The sequence below is a fragment of the Delphinapterus leucas genome, chromosome 20 (assembly GCF_059928025.1).
Source record: "Delphinapterus leucas isolate spDelLeu-1000000601 "Yukka" chromosome 20, BTC_Dleu_Yukka2, whole genome shotgun sequence".
In the NCBI taxonomy this organism is placed as follows: domain Eukaryota; kingdom Metazoa; phylum Chordata; class Mammalia; order Artiodactyla; family Monodontidae; genus Delphinapterus; species Delphinapterus leucas.
Genome location: NC_143148.1, coordinates 55,863,892 through 55,891,756, shown reverse-complemented (window position 1 = coordinate 55,891,756; position 27,865 = coordinate 55,863,892). Strand labels below are relative to the sequence as shown.

General features: G+C 44.5%; 1 protein-coding gene across 2 annotated transcripts in view; it reads right to left on the bottom strand.

The window, feature by feature from the left end:
- Positions 1 to 27,865, bottom strand: part of CDH13 (cadherin 13) — a 749,080-nt gene that overhangs the window by 140,435 nt on the left and 580,780 nt on the right. For both annotated transcript variants that reach the window (XM_022583077.3, XM_089902463.1), the window contains exon 7: positions 6,729 to 6,869. In XM_022583077.3, coding sequence (XP_022438785.1) covers positions 6,729 to 6,869 — 141 coding nt within the window. The remainder of the gene's footprint in view (positions 1 to 6,728; positions 6,870 to 27,865) is intronic.

Here is a 27,865-nt window from a genome sequence, read left to right as displayed (position 1 = left end):
AAACAGCATATATAATTATGTGGTCAGTGTTTAGACACAGGCACCTCTGAATTTAAAGGGCTCTCCTAAGGGAAATAAACTCTTATGGAGAGTTTCATTTAAAGCACTCAAATATATTGCATGGAATCCTGGAGGAGTGGATAAATACATTCACTTCAGTTAGACCTTTGGCACACAAAGGTACATTTATGAGCTTTATACCTGGGGCCATCAAACTACCAAAAACAAATGAAGAGATCCAAAAGAGTTCAGAAAACTCCCAATACTCATGTCAACTCAAGAGCGAAGGAACGGGAAAGCAAAGTCTGCCTCTAATGATGCAGTTCAATTTCCTCGGAGTTAGTCATTTCTTGATTATCAATATCAAGGAGGAGACACAACATTTTTAATCTTTTTACTAAAATGAGTTGATTTTGAAGCAAATGGTATGAGAGGGGGTGGTTACTGTCGAAACTAATTATATTTCTTCAATCCATGTTTTTAATGAAAATATTGTGATGTTCTGTGCTACAGTGAATTCCATATACACAATATCTACTGCTTTTCCCTAGTAATCCAGGTTAAAAAGCTAATCCATATTTTTCTTTGTTTATGGTAAGTGGGGCAAGCTTCTTCTAGATCATCCCTCAAATCTAGGATAGCTCAAGAACACAGATGTCACACAAAACCCCCCACCTACTTGAAAGCACTACAGAGCTATGAAGACAGCCAGAACTTGAGAATCCAGGAACTTGTTGAGAAGGGAAGTTTACTGAAGTGAAGCCAATACTTTATGGAACTTTTACCCTTAACGCAGTTTCTAAATTATAAAGGCACAGGGACAAAAGGCTAAGAATCTGAGCAGAAGAAAGTGCTGCTAAGAGGCCAGGAAGCTGAGCAGAGCTTTCAGCAGTCTCATGGGGATGACAAGACCACTGAAATTCAGGGTGTCCAAGGCGGAAGGGCCCTTGTAAAAATACCCATGTTTCAGCTGGGGCCCCAGAAAGGCTGTACCCAGGAGTAAGGGAAACCACGATAGCCCTCATGTAAGACTGAAACTCAATGATGAACTAATTCAATCCTAGACTGATTTAAAGTCATCCTTTTCTACTCTTATTGGTTTACAGAAAGCAAAAATGATAAAGTTAAGGAATAAAACAAATGTTATCCTGACATCATCTTGCATCAGATATTTCATTAAGAGGAAAAAGTAAATTTCTGATGTAAGAAATAAAATAGTTCCTTGATTGATAAACTTACTAATGAAGAGAAGTGAGTCATAATGAACACATCAGTAAAGATTTAAATTTCTTGTGATTTACCTGCAATACCAACATCAAAAAGACAATATAAAACGCTTAATATGTTTCAAAGCAACGATGTGGGTGACATAAATAACAAGTGTCATCAATTTAAAGATTAGTCTTTATACAAGAACATTTGAAACTGCAGAGCTCATATATATATGTATACATACGTACATATATAAAACATATATATATGACAGAAACTTGATAGAGATTTCCTTAAATTTAACCACAATTCTCAAAATTTACATGAGTTTTCCAACAATGAAATAATGTAGTAAAGGTGAAAAAAATGTTTCTAAACTCTCAATAATACAGAGCAAACTTCTATCAATGCTGCTACAGGAAAGACTAGTCTTTTTGCTCTCTTTCTATAGAAAATGGTTTTGCATAATTATTATATAAAGAAGAGACCATAGAGTTTTCAGTCAAACATGTAAGAGAAAAAGTATTATAGGGTGAATTAGGCAGTTAATTAAGAAAACATTTTTATTATGAAAGCTCATAGTCTAAAGAAAAATAAGACTCCTAAAGCATTAAGGTCCTTGAAGACTTTTAGGAATTGGAGACTGGACCCCAGCACCCCCTTGATAACTTAATGCAAATACCTGCTGGTGGCTCAGTTGCAGCTAGCCGGCTTCCGGCTCACACCATTCATCTTCACCCCTTTATGAAAATCAGAGCATTTGCCCATCTCTCATCTTCCAGGAAGACAGGGCCTTTTAAGATTTATGCCATTTTTACTACATGTATTGTAATGTTATAGCTTGAACACTGAAACATTTACTTTAGAAAGAATTCATCACATAGCCAAAAAAAAATAAAATCCTGTTATTCAGTCCTCATTACCAATTGCCATTTTACTTAAAATCTGAAAATCAACTGATTGAATAAATGAATGAAAACTCATTTAAAACCCTTATAATCATTTGCAAACACATTCTTTTAAAATTAATAGCAAGTCTGTTAATCCTCATGACCTGGGGTTTACGTGAAAATGAGTTACTCAGTCAGTATGTGTTGAGTATCTGCTATGCTATAAGTACAAATCACGTGTCTTTTCTTAAAAAAAAAAAAAAGCAACTTTAGAGAGAGAAATGGACAAGTCATTTTGCTCTAAATGGGACTGAGATTCTCAACTATAATCCAAACTCTGGGTTTGGAAAGTTTAACTAGATTTCCTAAAATCATTTCCAAATACCTAATCTAGAAAAGTCACAACTAACATGTAAACATAAACTAACAGTTAAAGCCACACGTGAAAGCTATTAGGAAAACTCACGGAAGACTCTCCATAGGGAGACTAGTGCTTCTAACCCAAATTTTCATGAAAGTCAATGACTAAAAATTGATTTCATGTGTCAGTAACCATTTAAAGTACTTGGTTCATCATATCCAGTGAAACTGTTCTCCAGTTAAAATCACCTTCAGGAAACATTTGGCAGAGAGTGAATTATTGAGTGCCATCTGGGAATGCAACAGAGAATAAGAGAGGTGTGGGCTTTGCTTCTCAGCAAGCTTACAGTCAGTGTGAATAAACACAAGGGGAACAAATGATCTTAGTCTGCACTAAGAATGTGCTGTTTAAAACGCCCTTTAAAATATCTCCTTCCTTAGTAACAACCCCTATATTACCAAGGGCTGCAACCTGCCAACTAAAGATAGCTGGAGTTTTTCTCAGTCACCCTCACAGATCAGGAAGGCTAAGGAGATGTAAGTCATTTGACTTTCTGGGGAATCTCTTCAAATGACGTTTACTTAGGTGGCAGGTCCTCCTCTGCCCTTCTCATTTCCTGCTTCTTTCTACCTGTTACATGCACATGATGGCTGGCACTGCGGTGACCCTATTGTACCACGAGGCAGCTTTGGGGAAGGCAGAGAAGAAAGATAAGAGGAATACGGTAAACTGACAATATCATGGTCTCACCATACTGGCCTGGGACTGTCTACCTACGGACTTCTATGTGAGAGAAACTATACCTCTAACCCATTTAACAGAGCATTATTTCCTGTCCGTTATTTGTGGCCAACTGAAACTCCTCTTTTAAACAGATCAAAAAATGCACCTCTCTGGAGATGGAAGACCATGTAAAATAGAATTTTAAAAAGAGATAAGAACCATATACTTTCATGAATTTCCTAAGAAATGTCCTAATACATGCAGAAACTTACATAAGGCAACATCTTCTTGGACAGGTTCCTAGATACCTTTAAGCCCAAATGACCACCATTTCCATTCTGGGATGACTGAACCTTGACCTTCATCTCTGAAAATTATTTCATCTTTAAGATCACAGGGTCCATGTTTCCTCTCTATTCCTAGTTCATCCTGTTTGACCACTTCCACACCCAAGACCACTACCTTTGGGCTGAGTCCTTAACAGTCCTCTTTTTCTGCCTAACAGGCTCCTCTTAGCCTTCTTTGCTTTTGCCCACAGTGATGAGTTTCACAGATTCCGTCACTTCTCCTCCAGAATTACTTCTCCCCTGGAACTTGAGGGTCCTAATCACGTATTTTGAAGTGCTTGAGCAGGTTCATAGATCGCTTTCAAGGAAAACAGCAGCCTTTCAACATGGAGGGGAGATGGCCCTTTAGATAAGAACGTCAGTTGGCCTTTTGAATTTTAGAAACATCGTCACCATCATGTAATCATCTTGCTCACCGCAGCCGTCTTCCTCACCCCCTTCCTCGCCGCTGCCTTTGTCCCACTACCCTCGTCATGACTGTCCTCACTACCGCCTTCTAAATTCCCACCATATCCCCATCGCCAGCGCGCCAGAGAACGTGAGGTGACAAGCACTAGGGCTTCACCATTCCGCTCATTTGACATTCACAAGAACCCAATGAGGTGGGCTTTAGCATCAGCCCCATGAACAGGTGACAAAACGAGAATGTAGATGGTGAACATGCTCAGCTCCCGTGGCTGGTAGGTGTGCTATGAATCCAGTTCTGGTCCAGAGCCCAGCCCTTCACATCGCTGTTATACTGCCTCTAGCGTTCATACATGTCCAAAATGTATGAATCAATGACAAAGAACATCAGCCATCCTGGAACATGTTAGAAAATTTGTGAATTTGATTTATCCAACATTGGCAAAGACTCCTATGGGATACCTAACATCTAAGAGAGAGAATCTGATGTACTTGCTAGCTACCCATTTTCCTCGTTTTGTTACTAGTATCTCCATATGAGTTGTGACATCAGCTCTGCCCTGAGGGAATCTCAAGCTCATTGTCCAATGTCCATTTTTAAAAAAAATAAATTTATTTATTTATTTATTTTTGGCTGCTTTGGGTCTTCATTGTTGCGCACGGGCTTTCTCTAGTTGCGGTGAGCAGGGGCTACTCTTTGTTGTGGTGCGCAGGCTTAGTTGCTCTGTGGCACGTGGGATCTTCCCGGACCAAGGCTCAAACCCATGTCCCCTGCAGTGACAGGCAGATTCTCAACCACTGCGCCACCAGGGAAGCCCCCAATGTCCATTTGAAGAGAGTTTTGTGCTTTTGCCAATATTCACAAATGAATACATTTTCCATTATACTACTTAAGGTCTCTTACTTTAAGATCTATGTTAAAATTTTTCCTTGAATTCATTGGTATTAATAACAACAACAACAAAAGCCTCTCACTCACAGTATTTAGTCCATAACTAGGTACACAATTCTGAGCTTAGTTTAGGCTCCACTGAAATAACTAATTAATCTCATCCACCTGGTAACGTTAATAGGTTTTCTTATTTTAGATTGGGGTTATCCAATTTCTATTTTCATTACTATGTCTATATTGAATATTACACTGTGCCTTGAGTTATTCTTTTGAAAGAGGTTTGCAGGAAATTCTGCAGATAAACCAATAACTCCCAATGAATATCCCATGAATACCAGCTCGATGAGCCATGGTGAGATGGACCAGTAAAAATTATTCCCAGGCCAAATAAGTCTGAGAAACCCTACAGACCACACCTACCCCTCTTAGAGAAACACAAAGCATTTTAAAGGTACCCAGAAGTCCTACAGTAAAAGAAATCTTTCACACCATTCATCTCAGTGTTCTCCACATCTGTCTGACCCTGAAATCTCTCCCCACCCCCTGCCCTATAATGATAATAACTTGTGGAACTAATTTCTTGGAACACAGTTTGAGAAACATGGGACTAATAAGCAATCTGTATTAGCAGCTATAGAAACAGTGTCATGGGAGCAACAGAGTAGACCGTCAGCTACGTGGACTTTGTTGTTTTGAGGTTAGAATCCTGAGTGTCCAAGACACCACTGGCAGAGGGGGAGACTTCCACCTCGTGAATAAGTCATGTAGGGCTGCTAATGTGGAGAGCTCACTGTGGAGCCAGGGGGCTGAGAAGGGCCACCTGGGGTAGCCCTGAGACACTTGAGAGAGGGGGGGGCAACTGCAAATCCAGACACGGATCTTTTTTCTGAATGCCCGGGAGGGTAGAAAATATCAACGTCTTCCTTGGAAGCAAAGCACTGCAGCTGAGAGCATGGTAAACAGGGAGCTGTGCTCACATCCCACTTCTGCCACTTACTCTGCCTGTAACCCTGGAGATCTAGATTCTCTGAGCTTAAAATAAGCACTCTCACTGGGTAAAAAATGTGGCTCACGAATCCAACCTCACACGGTCAGATGAGGCAATGGATCGAGGGTGGAGAGCCCGTGGTGGTGGTGGATGCCCAGGAAAGGTCTGGCAAACGACGGGGCTGCCATTACTGATGCTATGCTCCTGCGCAGTAAGAGGGGCGTCAAGTCCTTGGCTCTGGTCCTGACCCCCAAAGAAACCATGACCGCAGCACATTTCCATCAGATGCACAGTGCCAGTGACTCCCTAGCCTGGATACAAATTCAGCAGCTGGATGAAATCTTGCATACTCAGCCTGTCCCCAAACATTGCTCCATTGGAAAAAATGGGAAACAGCAAGCACGATCCACAATCATAAAAGCACAGGAGCTGCAAACAGTAATGTCTCTGCCAGACAAGCTAACTTGGTTGTTATTGATAAGCTCCTGGGCCACCCTGTTATGGCCAAGAAAATCTGCTTTACCTTCTTGATGCTTTTCCGTCTGGCCTCTCAATCTGTACTTGCTGAAAAAAATTATTGTTATGCTAAAATCACAACAGGACTCACACAATTCAGCTAAATAACACCAATAAAACTACGAAAATGGCACTTTGGCATTAAAAATTGTCTTCTTATGGACTTTAACAAGATTCAATGCTTTTGTTTTCATAATGCTCTGGTATTTTCAGCTTTACCAAAAAAAAAAAAAAGAAAAAAAGATAAGAATGTAAACAAGTATTCCAGCAAGACACCATCTTCTCTCCACAAAGGAGGGTTTTGATGTCCCAAGCAGGGAGCGCGCTGGGGCTGTGGTATATTAAACAGCAATCACGGCCAGGACCACAAGGCTGGCGTTCAACAGGGGTTTACCTCTTTCTTGGTGAATTTAGGCGAGTGATCGTTTTTGTCATCGATCATGATTGTCGCTGTGGCCGTGCCTGTTAATCCAACATCCAGTCCAGCCATATCTTGAGCCTCAATGATCAATTCATACTTGGGATTTTCCAGAGTCTACAAAGCAAAAGCACAACAGAGGATGACATTTAGATCTGGGTTATCACTCGGGATAGGGGACATGCATGTTGCTCGGGCTGACGCTGTGTGCCCCCCTCCATCTAGGGCAGGCGCCTTTCATAGCACTCTTACCTGTTGTGCATAAATGTGTCTTTGGAATCTCTCCAAGGCAAGACAGTCACTATTCATAGACTAGAGCTGGCTGTGGGGATGGAAACTTAATATCATTTCCCTCATGCAATATCGTTTACCACCATAATTCCTTGATATTATTTTAAGGGTTGCATAAAATTAATCATATGCCTAATTTATAATTTATTTCATCATCTTCAATTAATAGGACTTGAGGTTATTTCTAGTCTTCTTAAAATTCTGACAATTTTAAATAACACTGCAATGAACATCTTTATTCAGGAAGCTCCCAATGTATTTTGACTTAAAAAAAAAACTTTAGGGCTTCCCTGGTGGCGCAGTGGTTGAGAGTCCGCCTGCCGATGCAGGGGACACAGGTTCGTGCCCCGGTCCGGGAAGATCCCACATGTTGTGGAGCGGCTGGGCCCGTGAGCCATGGCCGTTGAGCCTGCGCGTCCGGAGCCTGTGCTCCGCAACAGGGGAGGCCACAACAGTGAGAGGCCCGCGTACCGCAAAAAAAAAAAAAAAAAAAAAGATTCCAGGAAGTGGAATTATTAGGCTAAAGAGTATGAACATTTTAAGAGTATTTATTGATATTTCAACATTGCTTTCAAGAAGATCTTACTGATTTTCGTATCATTCCTATCAGGATGTTTAGTTTATGACCCCAGGCATGGCTTGTCGTTAAAGAACAGCTGACCTTGCCCCATGAAACACATTGGGGGATGAGCATGATTCTGTAATGGCTGTTGAACAGGGATGTAAATTTCTCATAGCACTTGCCCTTCTCCAACTTGCAGTGAAGGTAGCTGTGGACACACACCCCAGGGTAGCTTCAAGCGCTAACTCTATTGGATATGTGCTGCCCCGCTTTCCCAAGCATCCATCCCATCCTCCTCTGGTACTGAGGCTATACTTCCTTTGAGGGTATCATCGCTTCCACACTCTTAGTACACGTGGAGTTCAGGTAGGGTTGACTCTATCCCTGGACTAGGGATGGTCATGTAGCTCAGGCTTGTACAATCAGGGCCTCCCATTCCCATTGCCATGTGATAGGCACATAACCCAAGTTAGGCCACCTGGGATTGAAACTCAGTTCCAGGACATATTTCTTTAGAACTTGTAGGCAAAAGAACTCCTCTTTCTGTTGGACTTGAAGGTGGTAGGACCAAAATCTGGAGCTGGTGGTGACCGTTTGCAACCACACAGAGAAAGGCAGCCTGAGAAAGAAGACAACACAGAACTGAGAGGAAGGGATGGAGCTCTTTTAATCTAATTTGAGCTCTTTAATAGTCATTCTTGAAGCCAGAATTTACCCCTCAGATTTGTGAGTTCTATGAGCTAATATATTTCTCCTTTCCTTAAGACATTTAATTGAGATGTTCTGTGAGAAGCAACAAGGGAATTCTAACTAATATTGCAACAAATGCTATGATCAATTATCTGGTTATTTGCAAGAGAGTGTAAGAGCGATTGTATCACACTAGAGTATCACAATAGGCTCTTCACAAGAGTATTCCAATAATTTCACGAATGCATTGTTTTTCCTTTTAAAATTTTCCCCTCTGCAGAAATATTTTTTTTGACCAAAGAGAGTTATTATAATTTTTTCTTTCATTAGTTCATGCATTCCTTTAGTTGGAAGTTATTGAACATCGAGTCTAAATATGGTGTTGGGGATATAGGGATGGGAAGAGGGTCCTTTTCTTTAGGGGTTCAGAGATGTTTATGGTTGATGACAGGCATGTTCACATATAACTGTAACAAAATAGAGTCAGAGCTAAGCAGAGGTACATACAAATTCTTTCGCTGGCACAAATGAATGACACGTTGGCTTAACTCTCCTGTAGTTTAACAAATTTTATAAATAATTTAAAAAAATGAACCAGCCAATTCCTGTCTCCTCATATAAATAAAACTTTATGATTGCAATGGGAACTCGATTGATTAACCTAGTGGAAAATCAATTAGACTATGAACTAGATATATTGCAAGGTTTGAGATGAGATGTTCCAAAGTCTCAATTTTCTGCCAAACTTAAGGCTACCAAAGAATATGTTTGTATTGTCAGAGAATATCCAATTATTGTAAGGAAAATAGAAACGATACAGTCATTTCTAAAGTGGAAAGTGAGCATTCCTCTCTACCCGCCCCCAACCCCATCTCCAAGAGGTAATGTTGTTAGTAGCCTGGTGTCTCCCTCCTTTGTCCTACACATCACACACACACACACATTTTAGATACACATATATTTAAACAAATGACAGCATTCACACCGCTGTACAATCCGTCTTACCATATCACTTTCACTTCTGCTTATAGATCTGTCTATTCATTTCAACATCTGTATAACAGCTCACTGTATGGATTCAGCATAATTTATTCAATCATTCCCTATTGGATGGTCATTTGTTTGAGCTGTTTCCAGACCAGCATAATTTATTCAATCATTCCCTACTGGATGGTCATTTGTTTGAACTGTTTCCAGACCAGCAATAATTTATTCAATCATTCCCTACTGGATGGTCATTTGTTTGAGTTGTTTCCAGACCAGCATAATTTATTCAACCATTCCCTACTGGATGGTCATTTGTTTGAGTTGTTTCCAGATTTCCACTTTGAAAAGCAACTCGAAGATAAGAAGTCCACCGGCCTATGAGTATTTGGGGATTTTTCTATAATAAACATAATTGCTTTCACAATGACCAAAGTAATAAAAACCAAGCAGCCAATGATAAAAGCACCTCCTCTGAAATGTGGAAGACTTAGAGAAAATTGCATATGTATGAGCCCCCTTGCTTTTACACAACTGGAAAACCTTCCACTCACCTCTGACCTGCCTCCCACTCCAGCTGAGCCTTTTCTAGGAAGTCTGCCCCTAAATCCCTCATACTTGAAATATACATACACATGTGCATTTCTGCACCGCCCAGAGGTCACTCTGCCTTTGTTACTCTGCTGGACAAGGGTCCTCGGCAGCCCACAGCTGCCCATCGTCTGGGAAGAAACACTGATGCAGAGGAATAGGCCCTGGTGGCCACGTGCACGTTTGTCTCCCTCACAATAGTTGAGCGAGTCACAGTTAACTCCCCAACCCCAGGTGGGACAATCGGATTCCGGGAATATGAAATGTGAAGCCAGGCATCATGGAGACAGAATGTAGGGCAAACCCTCTTGCCTCTCCCATGCTGCTCCTGGGCCCAATAGAAGGGTTTTACCTTCTTTTGTTTTTGTTGTTTTTAATAAATTTATTTACTCATTTTATTTATTTTTGGCTGTGTTGGGTCTTCGTTGCTGCCCGCCAGCTTTCTCTAGTTGCAGAGAGCGGGGGCTACTCATTGTTGCGGTGGGTGTGCTTCTCATTGCAGTGGCTTCTCTTCTTGTGGAGCACGGGCTCTAGGCCTGCGGGCTTCAGTAGTTGTGGCACGTGGGCTCCGTAGTTGTGGCTTGTGGGCTCTAGAGTGCAGGCTCAGTTGTTGTGGCGCATGGGCTTAGTTGCTCCGCGGCATGTGGGATCTTCCCGGACCAGGGCTCGAACCTGTGTCCCCTGCATTGGCAGGCAGATTCTTAACCACTGTGCCACCAGGGAAGTCCAGGATTTTACCTTCTTGAATGTTCTGGGAGGACAGTTACCACGCTGGTGCTCTTCTCTGCCCATACGGGATGCACCCCGTTTGGGGGACGAGACCGTCAGCCATCCAGCTGTTCTGTCACTGGTGAGTGAACTGATCAGGGGGCAGGAAGCTCACTGTGCTCTAAAGGCCAAGCTGTACTCTCCTTGGCACGATCTGATTCTTGGGTTTATTTCTCTCAGTTGGTTCAAGGCTCAGAGGGGAGACGTCTGGGTATGATCAACTCCAATAGAAAGAGCCTTTCTGGCTGAGTTACACTGAAGGCACCGCTCTAACCAGAAAGATGGAAGCTCTGCCTCTGAGATCTGGGCCTGTGTTGGCTCTTCAACTCTCCCCTGGATTCTGTAACACACTCGGCGTTTATTCAGGGGATTCTTTTTGGCACTGAAGTCAGCCAGAATCAATTTCGGTTTCTTGCCATCAGAAGAAACTGTGGTGAGGACAGTTACTTGTTTACCCAATCCTATTTCTTTTGACTGCAGGGCATACAGCTAGACTGTAAGAGGAAATTCTGTGACCACTTCTGGCCAGTGGAATGTGGGCAGAAGTGATGGACTGACCTGGTCCCTAAAACTCCCACGTAATCCTCCGTGTTTTCTATTCCCAAAGAGGAAGAAGCCTGCATCTCCAAATGACTATGTGGCACAGAGACCCTTTGCTGACCTGCTTTAGACTGAGACGTGAACAAGAGACAAGCCGTTGTTCAGGTTTAAGGGAAGTTTATTACAGTGCCTAGCCTACCCGGACTAATCTGAAGGCTATGTTTCCTGTTTGGTCTTATTTTGAACGCCCATTTACTATCTCCCATAAGTGGATGACAAAGTTTTCAAGGGCAAGGACCATGTCTTTGACCCCAACACCGAGCCAGTATGCAGCACGCAAGCTGGGTGATTTACTTTCATCATTGATAATGATGATATATTACTGTTTCCCTGAACTAAATTATATCTCAAAGGTCTGAGCATATCGGTGGCATTTCCAAACCAGAGCCATTTATTCTCAGGGAATGGCTTATCCTTTGGGGAACTCCAGCTCAAGGAGACAGGACTGTATTTTGACAAAGAGAAGCACTGTGTAAAAACTGGGAGAATGAAATTGACTGCTGTGATGTTATTTTAAGCTATCTGATCTGTAAGACATATCTAAGAGTCAAGCTGCTCTCCTGGTTTGAATTCTGCAGCTATGCATCTCTACTGTATTTGCCATCTCTTCCTGGGTGTCTACTTGCTACCAGTTAATATATATCCTAGAAACAAAAGGAAGATGGTGTGTCTGCAAGAAAAAGCCTCGGGTGTATCTCCACAGACACGGGCTGGGTTCACTGATCACACTGATTTGAAAAGCAAACATTCCATCTTGAAAAGAAAAGAATCAAGCCATGTCACTAAATATGGCATGTAATCAATCACTGGACCCTTGATGCTTTACACAGCTACCGTGACTGCCATACGAGTGAGCATTTAATGGAACATTTATCACTAATAACAAGCATAATGGTAGCTGTGGGGGGGAATCAATGAATAAATGTTACATGGAGAAAGGTTCTGCCATTAACCCATGTGGTACCCCATCCTCCTCTTGCTTCATCTTGAACTGCCCTCCGTACCTGTTTTCACACTTTGTCCAGACTGGATTTCCTTCTACTGTACCCCACTTTTTCTTACGTTTGACCTTTCCACCTCTACTTCCTCCTTTAGGTGAATTCCTGCTCATTTCTTTTTCTTTTCTTTTTTTTTTTTTTTTGTGGTACGCGGGCCTCTCACTGTTGTGGCCTCTCCCGTTGCGGAGCACAGGCTCCGGACGCGCAGGCTCAGCGGCCATGGCTCACGGGCCGAGCCGCTCCGCAGCATGTGGGATCTTCCCGGACCGGGGCACGAACCCGTGTCCCCTGCATCGGCAGGTGGACTCTCAACCACTGCGCCACCAGGGAAGCCCCCCTGCTCATTTCTGATGGCCATCCTTCACTGCACTGAAGCTCCGTGAAGGCAGGGACCTTATTGCATAATGGGGTAGCTGACACTTAGGGAAGGACATCAGCATTTGATCAGCTTCACCTCTTAGTAGCTGAGTGAACTTGGTCAAGTTACTTAAGTTCTCCCTGCCTCAGTTTCCTCGCCTGTCCAATGGGGAGAATAATAATACTTCTAGGGTAAGTGAGGATTAAAATAGGTAAGGTAAAGTGCCAAGCATGGAGCTTGGCATGTGTAGATGGCTGCTGTTATTATGTAGTAGAACCTTTGGAAAGTCTTCTAAGGATGTGGCAAGAAGCTAGGATGGCCTCCAGGGACAGCCAGAAGGAACTGAATGCTGCCAGCAACCACTGAAGAGCCCTGAAGCGGATCCTTCCCCAGTCAAACCTTCTGATGAGACTGCAAATTCTGCACCAACAAACACACAGACTGCAACTCTGTGACAGTCCAAACTGTGAGACAGGAAGTATCTCATTTTGGAGTAATTTGTTATGCTGCAACAAATAATGCATACAGTTTTTCTCCAGCACTATCACAGTCTGTAATGTTCTCAGTTATTGATTACTTGTTTATTGGCTATGTTGACCCTGACGACTTGAACTCCATGAGGTCAGGGACCTTGTCTTGTTTAAAGTTTTATCTCCCAGCTACGAATTCAGTGCCTGGAACAAGGCTGTTATGCACTAGTTAGTCACTTATAGATACATTTTTTATAAAATACTGAATTACAAAGAGTGATGTGCCTGTAAATGTTTAACAGCACATGTGCCTGATTTGCAGCATTTGTCAATTTTGGTGGTTTAAATACTCTTACCATGGCTGATTTCAAGCTACCAACATGATGTCATAGAGTACATAGCTGGAAAGCGATATACACAATCAGTTATTATCAGCTGGTAAGAGGTGGCTCCAGCTTACAAACTGGGCTTTAAGGGTCAAGGAAATCTGTAAGAGTCTTTTTCAATAAATCCTTTTGTTGTCTAACACTGAAGGTATTGTTAATGAAAATATTAATATGAGATTTATGGGAAAGATGTAACGCAGTTCGTTTATTTATTTACTCATCAGCTTTGATCGGATAGGCTGAGACTCCTTGTGATGTGGCGCCTGAACAGGGACCACATTCTTCTGCACCTGACACCTGGTCTATAAATACTGCAAGCAGATTGGTGAAAACATTATCTGGAGCAGAACAAGTTGTTGTCTGTCTGGAGTTTGATTTATCCACTCTGGCCACATAACACTGGGGAAAGGTAGTCCATAAATCCAGCAGGAACCGTGTACACCCCCTTGTAAAAGGTGCCCTTTTCCCACTGCAGACAGCGAGTGACATTCCTCCACCCTCCTATGCAACACGGCAAGTCGGGTTTGACTTGTGTTTGGCTTTAGGCCTCCTTTTACTTTGCTGCTCACCGCTAATGTGAACGTTCATGTACTTGGCTGTCATCTGCTGTGTTTTCATTTTGGCTGGGGTGTGGTGGATAAGGAGAAGGCATAGCTCATTTCCCCAGATTTACTGGTTGCTGACGAAGTCAGCAGGATGGGGAAGCAGCAGGGGAAATAAACACAGCCTCTTAGACACATGCAGTTGGAATAACCTAAGTGATAGATTTCAGGTTGAGGGATACCAAAATCAAATAAAACATTTCCATGTGAAGTGTGCTTCTTCTGAGGTTACTCATGAGTCACGGCAAATAAAATGCCAAAGGCATTCATAACATACCTGGAAAAATCACACCCTTCAGACCCAAGGCGGTAAATATTTGACATTCAGGTTGATTCCACTGAAACATTTATATAGTGTCTACTAGGTTCAAGTAACTCTGCGAGGATGTGATGAATGATACAGATGCTGCTTTCAGTCCATTTTTAGATAAATGGACAGAAAGCAAGTATGTAAGGTATGATGAGTGTTATTCGAAGCGTACCGATTAAGGTCTATGAGAAGGGGGTCAGGACATGGCGTGCTCAGGAAGGCGATATGAATTTTATTTAATATTTACTGAGCACTTACGACGCATTAGGCATTGTGCTAGAGAGCAGTAACAAGTAAAGGGAGACAAACCTGGTGCTAGATAATTCCCAGGTAATTTCAGCAGAATGAGACGGGAGTAAGAAGAGTGCTGTGGTTATTGCAAAAGAAAGGCCACTTAGCCCAGACCTTGGTGGGGGGAGGAAGGAGACGTCCTGCAGAGGAGAATCTCCTACTATAGGATTAGAAATGGGGTCTTGATGTGGAAGTGAATTTCTGTGGAAGAAGATGAGAAGCTATTAATCCTAAAACACTATTAAATTCAATGGTTTAATAAGAACTGAAGACTGATTCTGATTCTGGTCAGGACACCTTGGGAACAAGAAGAAGTATAAAATATATTCCCTACTTGCAAGGAACTCATGGCTTGGCTGAAGGTAAAACATGTATAAGTGGCTCCACAAGGCACGAGGTAGTGTGTGCTGGACATGTATGCAATAGCTTCAGATGTGAACGGTGCAGCTGGGAGGGCTACTGTGGTTTTTAAGTGGCTTCAGGATATTGCAGACTGGAGCTGAGCTTTGAAGGAGGCTATGAAGGCAGAGAATTCAGAGAGGGAAGAGGAGTCTCAGCACCAGCATGGAGGTCCAGCTAACACGGGGCCACTAGTGTGGCTGGAATCAAGGTTTGTGATGCTAAGAGACACAACCCACTGTTTCTTGAAAGTATCTCAGACATCATCTAGTCCATCCCACCTTCAAGGAGCTCTCAGCCTGAGGGAACAGAGTTAGGGAATCCCAAGAAGCATATGGTTGACTTGGGGCAGATCTGAAGATGCTAAAGAACTGCTTGGTTTAATGTGTTTGATTGAGACAAGGAAGTACAGACGTCTAAAGCATGAAGGAAAATAAAATAAAATTAAAGTGCTCTTTCTCTATCGTTTTTATATATTTTCACAGTCACTGTTTACTGTGTTAGCCTGTTTCTTCTAAACTTTTGGCCTTGAATTGCCATGGCAACATTATGCCCAGTACATAGTAGGTGCTTAAGACAGACTGTCTCAGTCAGTGCTTCTGGAACTTGCTTGTATCAGAATTCCCTGGTGGGTGCATTAAAACACAGATTTTCAGCCCACTCAGAGGGCTAATGATTCATGAGGTCCAGAGTAGGGCCTGAGGATGTGCATTTTCAGAAAGTTTCTAGGAGATGCTGATGCTGCTGATCTGAGGACCACACTTTGATTAGCATCATTTTGAATGAACACTTGATGAACTGCAGGTAACCCTTATTTTAACTTAAAACTCACCTGTTTATGATGCAATTTAAATGAAAAACAGAAACATAGTTTACCAAAGTTTCTCTCTCCGTGGAATTTTCCTTTTTTTTCCCTTTCTAGAAAAAATGTACTCCCAGTAAGGCATTAAATAACACTATGGTTGCCCCTTGAGCCTGCTTCATCTTCTGGATGTCTCCTTTGGATGTCCTCCCTCAATTTTCATGGGCCAATGACAAAACTTGTTATCGTCCCTGCAACACGGCACTCCTCTTGGAGGCATCACCTCAAGCTGAACGCCTGGGAGGTGTCCTCAGCTCTTCCCGCTTTCACTTCAAAGAGCCCATCATCAAGTGTTACTGATGTCGCCTCCTCAACCTCTCCTGAGTCCATCCTCTTTTCTCTGTCACCCCTGTTGTCACATGACTTCGAGTCCTCATCTTTTCTCACCTGAGTTACTACAACAGCTTCCAGACTGGCTCCCTCTGCTCTCTTCCAGACCCCTCTCCACCCAAAGCCAGATACAGTGAGCTGTCTAAACTGCCACTTGACCACAGGACCCTCCTCAAAATGCTTCAGCAGCCCTTCGGTAGCTACAGGATAAGGTTCAAGCTCCTAAAGCACAGAAGACACCCCCATCCTGGCCTGATCTCCCAGAGCTCCTCACTCACAGTGTTGCACTCCTGGAACACCGGGCTACCTGCAATCCCAGCATCTCGGGCTCTTCACTCCTTGACACCTTAGCTCATGCTGTGCCCTCTGCCTGGGAGGCCCTCCCTACCCATGATTCCCTCCACCCCCTTGGAGAATTACTCGTCCTTATAAACCTTACTTAGATGTGTTTCCCTCCTAAAGCTTTTCTGTTCTTCCCAGAATTACTCCTTCCTCCTCTGCATTAGTCCTGTGTGTATGTTATGGTGAATGCTTTCTTCTTGGTTGACTTAATGACACAGCAATGTTCCCTTCACATGTCTGTCTCTGTGATTAAGCTGTTAGATGCCCAGTGTCAGGTTCATGAGTCAAGCACAGAGCACAGTGGAAGTGAGCTCTAAATGCCATCAAGCTTTTGGTCCTAGAGGCTTTCATACCTTCTGTGGTAGACAGAATACTGGCCCCCAAAGATGTCCATGTCCTAATCCCTGGAACCAGGGAATATGGTACCTTAGTGGCTAAAAGGACTTTGAAGATGTGATTGAGTAAAGAATATTGAGAGGAGAAGATTATCCTGGATTATCCAGGTGGATCCAAAGTAATTACAAGGGTCCTTATAAGAGGGAGGTGGGAGAGCCAGAGAAGGAGATGCAACAATGGAAGGAGAGAGAGAGAGAGAGAGAGAGAGAGAGAGAGAGAGAGAGAGAAGGAGGGAGAGGGAGGGAGAGAGAGAGAGGCTTGAAGATGTAGAAGATGGTACACTGCTGGCCTTAAAGATGGAGAGATGGGGGAAGGGACGATGAGCTAAGGAATGCAGGTGGTCTCTAGAAGGTGGGAAAGGGAAGGGGACAAATGTTTCCCTAGAGCTTCCAGAAGGAATCAGCCCCACTGACACCTTGACTTTTACCTCAGTGAAACTCATTTTGGACTTCTGACTTCCAGAACTGTTTAAGCCACAGATTTTGTGGTCTTGCTATGGCAGCCATAGGGAACGGATACAGCTTCTCTGGAGAGCGCTCATCAAGCATCCTGCAGAGCCAAGATGCTCGCCAGCCTCCCTGCCCCGTGTGGTGCTCATTGTTACCAGCTGCCACCTTCATTTCACTCCCAGCTGCCCCCTTCCCAGGACTGCCCACCTTCCCAGAATAGCATCCGCTATCTTTCCTCTGGAAAATATTTCCATTTCAATCCTTTGAAGCGTAACGTCAACGAGACCTTTCCTATAACTCTGTCCACTAGGAAGAGGAAATGAATTTCTTCCCATCTACAAAGTGGTAAATACCAGATCAGTTTATTGGAGAGTTTTCTCTTCAAAATATACGGTTTTCAATATGTCAGTCACTTTCCAAGTATTCATTATAGCCGTCGATGGAAGCAAGGACCCTGTCTCTAACTTACGCCTGCCATATCCCCGACACCTGGCCCTCTGAGACATGGAGGCCCCAAAATACTGCCTTTATGTGGCCACTGGGTTACACTCTTTGAAAATAAATTGAATTCTAAACCCCCCGGGGAAAAATCACACAGCCATCCAAGTGTCTGGTACTCTCTGTTAATATCTGACGAATGAATAAATCAAAAGATGGTGATGTGGATCAGTACGCAGAAAACTTGGCCTCAGGGATGCTCTTCTGGATTGCAGCAGTTGTGGGTCTGCAGGGCCTGGGCAAGGTTGGACGGGCTGAGCTGGTCTCTAGAAGGCTGGGTTGTGCAGGGTAGGGCACAGTGATAAGGCTCTAGCTTTCCAGGAGCGAGCAGGGAAAGTCCTTCCCCGTTAGAGAGGCATCCATGCCAAGGGAGGCTTGGCCTTCTCTGATGCTGGTGGGGTGAGCTCTCCCCCACCTCATGGCAGATGCCCCAGGGCAGGTCCCAAGCCCAGGCTCAGCTCTTGGCCTGTCACAAATCCCGATTGTGTAAGACGGAAGGGGGACCGGTAAAGGTGGGACAACCCAATGCTCAGCAGTGAGGTCTGGATGGGAACGACCTTTCAAAAAAGAAGAGAGGGCCAGGGAATGTTGCTCAGACAGGCCTCAGCAAACCCATCTGGGGGCTGCCTCAGGTGACCCTGGGGAGCCATAGGTGCCACAGTATAAAATCGGGAAACTGGTATCCCTGTCATCCGCCAAGCAGTCTCCGAAAGCAAATAGCTTTTCTTGGGTTTCGATTTATTACCTTCTAAAATGTCATTCTCTGTATGGGTAATAAAAGATAATACGTTTTACGGTGGCTCCTTATGTTAAGGTTTTACAAAATCTGTTATTAAATTATCTGCATAGAATCTAAATGAATCTTACTAGGTGACATGGAATGGCAAGGGTTTTTTTTTCCTTTCCTCTCCCCCAGATCAAGTGCAGTGAGAAGGGCGGCACTCTCTGCATGTTTTCTAATCACACAGCAGAAGGTAATGCTTTTAAGGTCAGACTAAAAATTGTGTTCTGCTGTGTAATCGGCTTCACAAAGATACATATTGGTCAAAACGTCCAGAAAATTCAATTACTGACTCCCAGTGACAAAAGCACGTGAGCCCGCCGAGGGCTGGAGGATGTTTCTAAAATCAGGTTCTAAATGCCTACGACTTGGAGCAATTGCGGCTTTACCACCTTTGCCTGCTCTTGGATCTCTGCATGTTAATGGCCTTTTGCCCGTTAATTTCAGGCACTTAATCAGTGTTACCTCCTCCCCTTAGACAAGCACAGTCTAAGCGGCCTTTGTCAAGATCCAACCCCGTTTCCTAGAGCCTGCTCCCATGCAGATGTGACCTCTTAATGGAATCTGCCATCCAGGGTTACTTTTCATCAGTATTGTATGTTTTCTCTGAAGCCAAATGCGTTTTTATGCAAAGCTTACTTTGCTTTAGAGTTCTATTGCTGTAATAATCCCAGGTAGCTTTCGAAACAAAGGACCCCACTGAGAGTAATGAATCGGCCACTGACACCCACCCACCCCACCCGAGGACAGGAAAGCAATTCAGGATAGCCCTTGTACGCTGTCACTGGGTTATCCTCTTTGAAGACAGACTGAATTCTAAATCATCTGAGGAAAAATCATACAAGACAGATTCCACTTATGCCACTGCTGTTGTTCCAAAAGCGAATTCATATTACTAGCGAGAAAAGGCAACAAGGATAACCCGGCCGTGGATTATTCTGGAAGGCTCTCCGGTCATTTTCATGCCTGGAACAGTGAGTCCTCTTGCTCACCTTCCTCCCACATTATCTGGACAAGACCACCCAGTGTATCGGGATCTCCTGCCCCATTCGCACAAGGCGGCCCTTTTGTGATCTTGGCTGCATCATTCATTTTGGTCTTGAAATTGTCTTGGCTCGGCTGACAAGAGCTGAGCCTATTAACACCCTTGCATGTTAGCTGAGCAAGGAACAAGGAGTCAAATGTTATGACTTAACATTTGGTCTTGCCCTTTGCCGGCCCAGTCTCGCGGACAGACAGAATGTTGATAAAGACAAGTGTGTTTTTCCTCACAAATAATAAAACCCGCGAACATGCCCTTGGAGGGCTCCTTTCCATTTTATTTTTTAAAAATAACAATAAATAGAGTGTTCTGCGTTCCCTCCAGCTCCTCTCCAGTGCCCTTTTCAAAGTACAGGGGAATTGAGCTCTGTTGCCTATAGAGATGTCCCAGAGGGAATCCCAGAGCCTCAGCTCAGGTCTCGAGGGGGGGTCAGACCTCAGCCCTGGGACAAGACCATACCTCTGTGCCTCGTGCTCCCTCCTGGCTCTAACCCCAACCTATGGACGGCCCTCTCTGCTCCAGGCCACGAGTACTCATTCCTTACCAGTCCAGCTGGGTCCCATTCAGACCGTCAGTCATTATTAATAATCATGGCTACGTCCCTCATCGAGCACTTGCTATGTGCTGGAAACGGTGTGCCTTCCTGTGCCTTGCCTCTGCTGATCCTCATGACCCACCCCGCCCTTAGGCGGGTAGGACTGTAGCTCCCACTGTATCGGTGAGGATTCTGTTGCCCAAGGACACACAGCTCTTACATGATGGAGCCGGGACTGGAACGCAAGTTCTTGGGTCCACAGCCTACACTCCTAACTGCTACACTCTGGGGTCCCCTCATCCCCTCGTACCCTCTCTTAGTGGTAGCCCATGGATTCCATACGGGAACCCATTTCCCATCTGTTCGCACCAGCCCTGGATGGGTTGGGCATGGAAGGATCGGAGCTTTTTTCGGGTCAGTCGCCAGGTATGGGCGGCTCTTTGAACACTCTCCACCAAGTCTCTAAATGTCTGCCTTCTTGGAGACCCCGGTATTCCCACAGCTTCATTTCTCCCCACCTTACTGATGCCGACAGCTTCAATTACCACCTGTCTCTTTTATGTCCAAATCTCTCCTAATTCCCAGATACACACTTCTAACTGCTTGCTTGACATTTCCACCTGAACGTTTCACAAGCACTGCAAATACAGCAGGTCCCAAAGCAAACTCAGGATCTTCCGAGCCAAGCACACTTCTTCCCTGTTCTGGTTTGTGGTGTCCTCCTCCACTCAGGCCACCAGACTAGAAGGCCCTGGTACCCTCTCTCATCCCCTCTGACTCTCTCTTAAAAAGGAATCTCACATAATCCCATCTTCACTATTCCCACTGCCCTTGTCTGAGTGTGGGTCACTGTGTCTCCCTTTGACTGCTATTTCCTGAGATAGCAGAATACAAACTTTGGAGCAATTTGGGAAGGAGTTATAGGGTGCAGGAAGGTGGAAAGAGGTCCTGGTTTAGCAGCATCATGACACTGCGGGAGGGAAGGCCACCTGGACTGGCCCAGCATATGGTGCACCAGCAGCTGTAACCACTGGCCAGGGGGAGATTATATATATACGTTTAGAAGTCCATCTCTATATCTATCTATCTATCCATCCATCCACACACACACACACACACACACACACACACACACAGTGTTTACAATGGTTAGGTCAGTATGATGGAATTACAGATACATAATCTTTTTACCTCCCTGTTTTGGGTTATCTATATTCACTATTTTTTCCTACTAGAAAAATATATGGTTTGGGTTACGAGGAAATACCTTACATTTTAAAAGTTACAGTGTTAAAAAAGAAAAACCACAAAATAAACACAAAACCTCTCCAAAGTGATGCTTATGACATTAGATCTATACCCTCAGAATATTTTTTTTCCCTTTTAAATTGTATTTTGGGCCCAATGGAGAAAAATGTATTAAGCCAAGAGCTGTGTAAAAACCAGAAAGCATCGGTATAAAGACAGAGAGACATTGGCTGAGTGCTGTCCTGCTCAAGCAGCCTGACCTGCTCATGACGCTGGCCGTGGTCCCTCCCGGAGCCAAGAATCCTGAGACTCTGCCGCTCTCCTTTCACTCACATCTCAGCAAGCCCTCCCCCTGCCCCCAGGCTGCAGGTGAGAACCTGAGACACAGAGAGGGTTCGTTCATTTATTCCTCAAATGTTCTCTGAGGGCCAACTGAGAGCCATGTGTTTGTTTAGTTGGCGGGGATAGAGCTGCAGACAAAAGTCACAAAGGCACCCCCACCCCCCCATGGAGCTTACCTTCTAGGTGAGGAGACAGACTGTAACAAAACCAACAGAGATAGATGCTACGGGAAAAAATTAAGAAGTGGGATAGAGAGTTCTGGAGTGAGGGTGGAGGCTCAAAGAAGGTCACATCTGATCAGAGCCATGAACAGACGAAGGAGGAGCCACAAAGATACCCTGGGAGAGAGCAATCCAGGCAGATGAGTTAGCAAGTGCAAAGGTCCTGAGGTAGAGGCACGTGGGATGGATAGTTAAGTATGAAATATTTTAAAAACACTGAAAGTAATTCTTGAGGGCTGACTTCTGACATTCTTGCTATTCTGCTCTATTGATATTCAAGGCAGCGAGCACCTATTTAAAATAGGAGCAAATGCTGAAGATGTAGTTTTGGATAGATGACTCGACTATAAGCTTTATGAGGGCAGAGACCACACCTGCCTTCCAAAGGTCCCATATTCATTTGTTGCGTAGACGAATGAATATAGTTGTGATTTTTATAAAGGAGAAAAAGGTTTTCATGAACTTACAAAAAATAAAAAGCGTATTTCATTAAATGCCAGCTGAAATCCAATCTGCCCAAATTTCATTAGAGACCTAAACGTCAAAGGCTGGGATTTCAACAACATCAACGTATTTAAAAAATACACAGAGTAAACGACCCCTTCTATGCGGAATGCACTTTTCTTTCCTTTATAAACACTGACTCCCACAAACAGAGATCTGTCACCTAACAGGGATGCTAAGTGTTGCTATTTGGCAGTTCTCAGACTTCTTATTACAGTCAACTCCGACCCCACAGAACTTTTAATAAGAGAGCGTGAAAGAAACGGGAAAGTAATGAAATGGGCAGATATGAAAACTGGGTGGTGCACTGATCTCAGACTTAGGAACCTCCCCAGACCCAATTTAATCAGTTACCAGGTTGATCAATTCCACCCCCTTAAATTGTTTATATCCATCCTCTTCTTTCCATTCCCATTACTTCTCCTTTAGTTCAAGGCACAAAAAATAAGCCTCTGTGGTCTTCCTGAGTGCCATCTCACCACCTCAAGTGCATTTTCATGACAATTATCTTTCTAACACTCAACCCTCACCACTGCTGCCGTGCTCTAAATCTTTCCACGGCTCCTTATTGCTACCAGGACCCTGTCTCAGCTCTGTGGATTGGCACTTGAAGGCCCTTGGAGATCTGTCCCCCTCTAACCACATTTCCTACCACGCCTCCCCTCATTCGTTAGCCCAGCAATACTTAATCGCTGGCCATGGTTTCTTAACCCTGCCAGGTTCTCTTCACCTCTATGCCTCCGCAAACACGGTTCCCATTGCCTAGGACGGCTTCCATCCACGTGTCCCCCAGGCAGGCACCTACGCATCGGTTAAGTCTCAGCTCCCACGTTACTCCTCTGTGAAGCCTGTCCGGGTTCTGCCACGTCTACTTTGGAGTCTACTTTTCTGTACTCACACTGCACCTTGTTCGTGCTTACGTTTAATAAGTACCCACCTTATCACTAGTGCACATTTAGCTCCCTGCCAGCCTGTGAGCTTCTCAACGGCTGTGACTCTGTGCCCATCAGTATGGTTCCTGGACATCAAAGATGCCTAATAAATACTTAAAATTGGAAAGAATGATCGAGCGTGACTTCAGCCTTAGGAAACTCTGAATCTTGGTGAGTAACAGTCCCCTGGACCAGCCAGGATCCACCTCTTGCTGAGGTCATAATAACGAGGTGTGGAGATGGTGTGGCCCTCAGAATCAGACAGCATTAGATCCAGCCCTGTCCCACCCCTTGCTACCTGTGTGGACCTGGACAAATTACTTAACTTTCTTGGTGCTTCCAATACTGCCTCTGAAAATGGGTATATCATCGTCTACCTTGAAAGGCTGTCGTGAGGATTAAGGAAGAGGATGCCTGCAAAATGATCAGCGCATCATGAAGGGGACACCGCCAGCTAACTGCACGTGTTGACCGTGGACGAGTTACTCTCACGAAGTCTCACTTCTATCACTTGTAAAAGGGGGGGCATAGTAGAATCCACCCCACAGTGCTGTTGGGAGGACTAAATGAAATGATAAACGCACAACACCCAGTAGTGAACATCTGTTGAGCATTTATTATTACTATGATTGCACCAGGATGCTCTCTTACTGGACCGCTTATCACTCTGAACTGTGCCATATGTTTACAAAGCTGTAAGTTGTTAGGAGCCAGGGATCACTGATGTCTCTTCATTGTCATGTCCGTGACACCTGCCTATTGTCAGGTGTACAGTAGATGTTCATTAAACACTAGCAGACCAGTGCCTACCCAAACGTCTACTGCCCTCTGTCTCTCCAAACCGTACCTGCCCTTGAGGGCTTGGCTCAAGGGTCCCTCACATCCTGAAGGCGGCCCCTACTTCCTGCTGCAGGTTATCTGCTTTTGAAACCTACAACATTTGCATGTCTCTCACATCTTCCCTGTAATATATTTCAGCCTGGAACCTACAATGGTTATTTACATTTCAGCTGCCCTGAAAGATGGGGTGTGCCCCTGTAACCATGTCCCCTTGACAAGCTCTCAATCAGCCAGACACTCACTGCTGGTCTGTACCCTGGAACCCTCAGTCCCAGCATATCTTACCATCCAGAAAAAGGCCCAGTGGCTATGAGGAATGGATATTTCACAGGGTCTGAGCAAATCAAGAATGGCTGGACATTCTTCCCTATCCAGGAGCGGGTGGCCAGGGATATTTTCACAGATACACCATTTAAACATCATCATAATACTGTGAGAAAAAAACCTACTCAAATCCACGCAGCATAGCTCTCTGCAGTATTGAAAACCGCTGCTGTTCAAGCCAGAGGCACCCACATTAAAAGTAAATGCCTAGTCGGAGAATATTTAACGGCATGGAAAATGTTTCTGTTACATTGTTGAGAGGAAAAGGCAGGTAACAAAACTGTATGAACATGGAGATCCCATTTTTGTAAGAAATGGACCTATCTATACGCAATTTTTAAATAGGGCAGGAGAATTACGTATAGCAAGATATTAACAGCAATCATCTCTGACTGGTGTGGTCATGCAATTTTTATTTTATTCTTTGTATTCTTTTCTAACTTTCTAATTTTTTTGCAATAAACATTATTTAGTGGTCGGAAAAAGAGTACTTTTTTTTTCGGTACGCGGGCCTCTCACTGTTGTGGCCTCTCCCGTTGCTGAGCACAGGCTCTGGACGCGCAGGGTCAGCGGCCATGGCTCACGGGCCCAACCGCCCCAGGCTCCGGACGCGCAGGGTCAGCGCCCATGGCTCACGGGCCCAACCGCCCCGCGGCATGCGGGACCCTCCCGGACCGGGGCATGAACCCGCGTCCCCTGCATCGGCAGGCGGACTGTCAACCACTGCGCCACCAAGGAAGCCCAAGAGTAAGCTTTATTACCTGAACTGAAATGTAAGGTCAAGGTGATTTGGACATTTCTATGTGATTTTGGCGGGGGGTGGGGGAATGGATCACAAGGCGTGTGGTTCTGGATGTGGCCTCTTGCTCTTCTCTCCTCCTCATGTCCTAGGCTCCAGTGCAAAGCCATGAGTCCCAAGACCCAGGATTTGCTTGAAAGCAGACAACCATTTCCTTGAACCGAAAAGTGACAGCCATTAGCAATTCTAACAGGGGCATCTGTGCGGCCCTCCCATTACAATAGAAAAAGCACATTAAGTAAAGGACACAGGCCTTGAGACGGCTCTCTAAATGTCAGTGTGCAGCCCTGCACGTTTATATCTCAGCAAACATGCAGACTTCTCCAGAGAGCCGGCCCGACAGCTGGTTGGGGTGCGAACCAAGAATTCGACTAAATGTTAATTGGCCTTGAGGTGTGACATGGGGGTCCTTTAAAGGCTGTGCTGGGAAACTTCGTCTTTTCCCAGCTTTGCTTCCTTTAATGCGGTCATCCATAAGTCATGAGGAGGATCTGGCCAGTAAGCACAGGAGGATCAGAGCTGTTTAACTCTTTCCTACCCCAAAGCATCCATTATCCACGTGGTATTCTGTGCCTGTGAAAGCACCACGAGGTCTAATGTTTGGATGGAACATACCCATACATATTAGCACTCCCTTATATTAGTTTCCCGGGGCTGCTGTAACACAGCACCACAAAGTGGGTGGCTTAAAGCAACAGACATTTACTGTCTCACAGTATTTCAGTCCTTTTTATGGCCACATAATGCTCCATTGTATGGATCTACCCCATTTTACTTATCCATTCATCAACAGATGGACATTGGGTCGCTTCTACTTTTTTGGCTATTATGGGTAATGCTGCTATGAGAACTCGTGTACGCATTTTCATGTGGACGTATGTTTTCATTTCTCTTGTGTATATACTTAGGAGTGGAATTTCTAGGTCATATTATTTGCCTTCGTCTTTTCTGATGTAGGCATACAAATTGATCTCTTTAAAAATTACTCTTGGGGCTTCCCTGGTGGCGCAGTGGTTGAGAGTCCGCCTGCCGATGCAGGGGACGTGGGTTCGTGCCCCGGTCCGGGAAGATCCCACGTGCCGCAGAGTGGCTAGGCCCGTGAGCCACGGCCGCTGAGTCTGCACATCCGGAGCCTGTGCTCCGCAACGGGAGAGGCCACAACAGCGAGAGGCCCGCGTACCGCCAAAAAAAAAAAAAATTACTCTTCATGGATTGGGGTTTTGTTTTTTTTTTTGGATTGGGGTTTTAAAACTGGAGTTCATGGACACCCCAGGGGTGAATTGGGGACATCTCCTAACCTCAGAAATTGTATGTGAAATTATGGTTTCTTGTACATCGTTTCCTGGGGAGATGTTGCATCACGTTCTGATCTGCCTGGTATGACTTGGTCATGGTGTGGGAAGAGCGGGAGCTTATATGTCAAGACTCACCAGGAGTCACTAAGTGCAATTTCCAACCAGCCGATGAGAATACTGAGGGGGTAAGAGCTGGAGGAACTCCCAATTCTGAGCTTGGTAAGTAGAGAGTGAGGTCAAGATTTGAGCCTCGGTCTGACCTCAGAGCAGCCTAAACAGTCAACCTCATCTAGACTGTGGGATTTGGTACCTGGTCTGGAGTCCTAGCTGCTATTTCTCACCAGGGCGTTTGAGGCACAGGCTTCCAAGAGAACACTGCAGTGAGGGCCTGGTGGGTCCTCTCTGCTTGGAGCTGGGCAGTCAAATGTGTCAATAATCAGACTGTAGACTTTGGATGCAAACTCAAGTGTATTAACGTGGCTTCTAAGCTCAGAGAGCTGGGTATCCACGTCTGACATGTCAAGGGTGTGCACCCAGAGGAAGGATAATGACAACAATAGCAATACCACCACAGTGACAACATCTGCTGCCATTTCTGGAGCATCTTCATTGAGCCAGGCACCCCTCATCAGAATCTTCGTAAGAGCACTGCACGGTCTGTATCAGGGGCATGGGGCCCAAGGGCGCTTCCTGGGAAAGGTATACTTGAAGAAACTCTTGTACCTGGAGACTCGGCAGAAGGTCTCTGGGGATCCCAGTTTCTTCCCTAAATCCAGGACACCCAATTCCCTCAAATCTGGGGCAAGATGGTTTGGGCTTCCCCATCCCAAGGTTCAGCGCTGAGAACTGCCCAGACAAGTGGGCAGCTACTCACTTAGCATGTATATAACTGGCTTCTAGTAGGTCCTCAATAAATGTTTATCAACTAAATGATCTGATTAAACAAATCTCGTCTTTTTACCTTGAAACAATCTGCTATGGTGAGAAGAAAAGAGTTACTGCATTAAAAACATGCAGCCTCATTTACAAATCTTCGATTTCTTTCTGCCTTTGTTTTATATTTAATTTTTTTA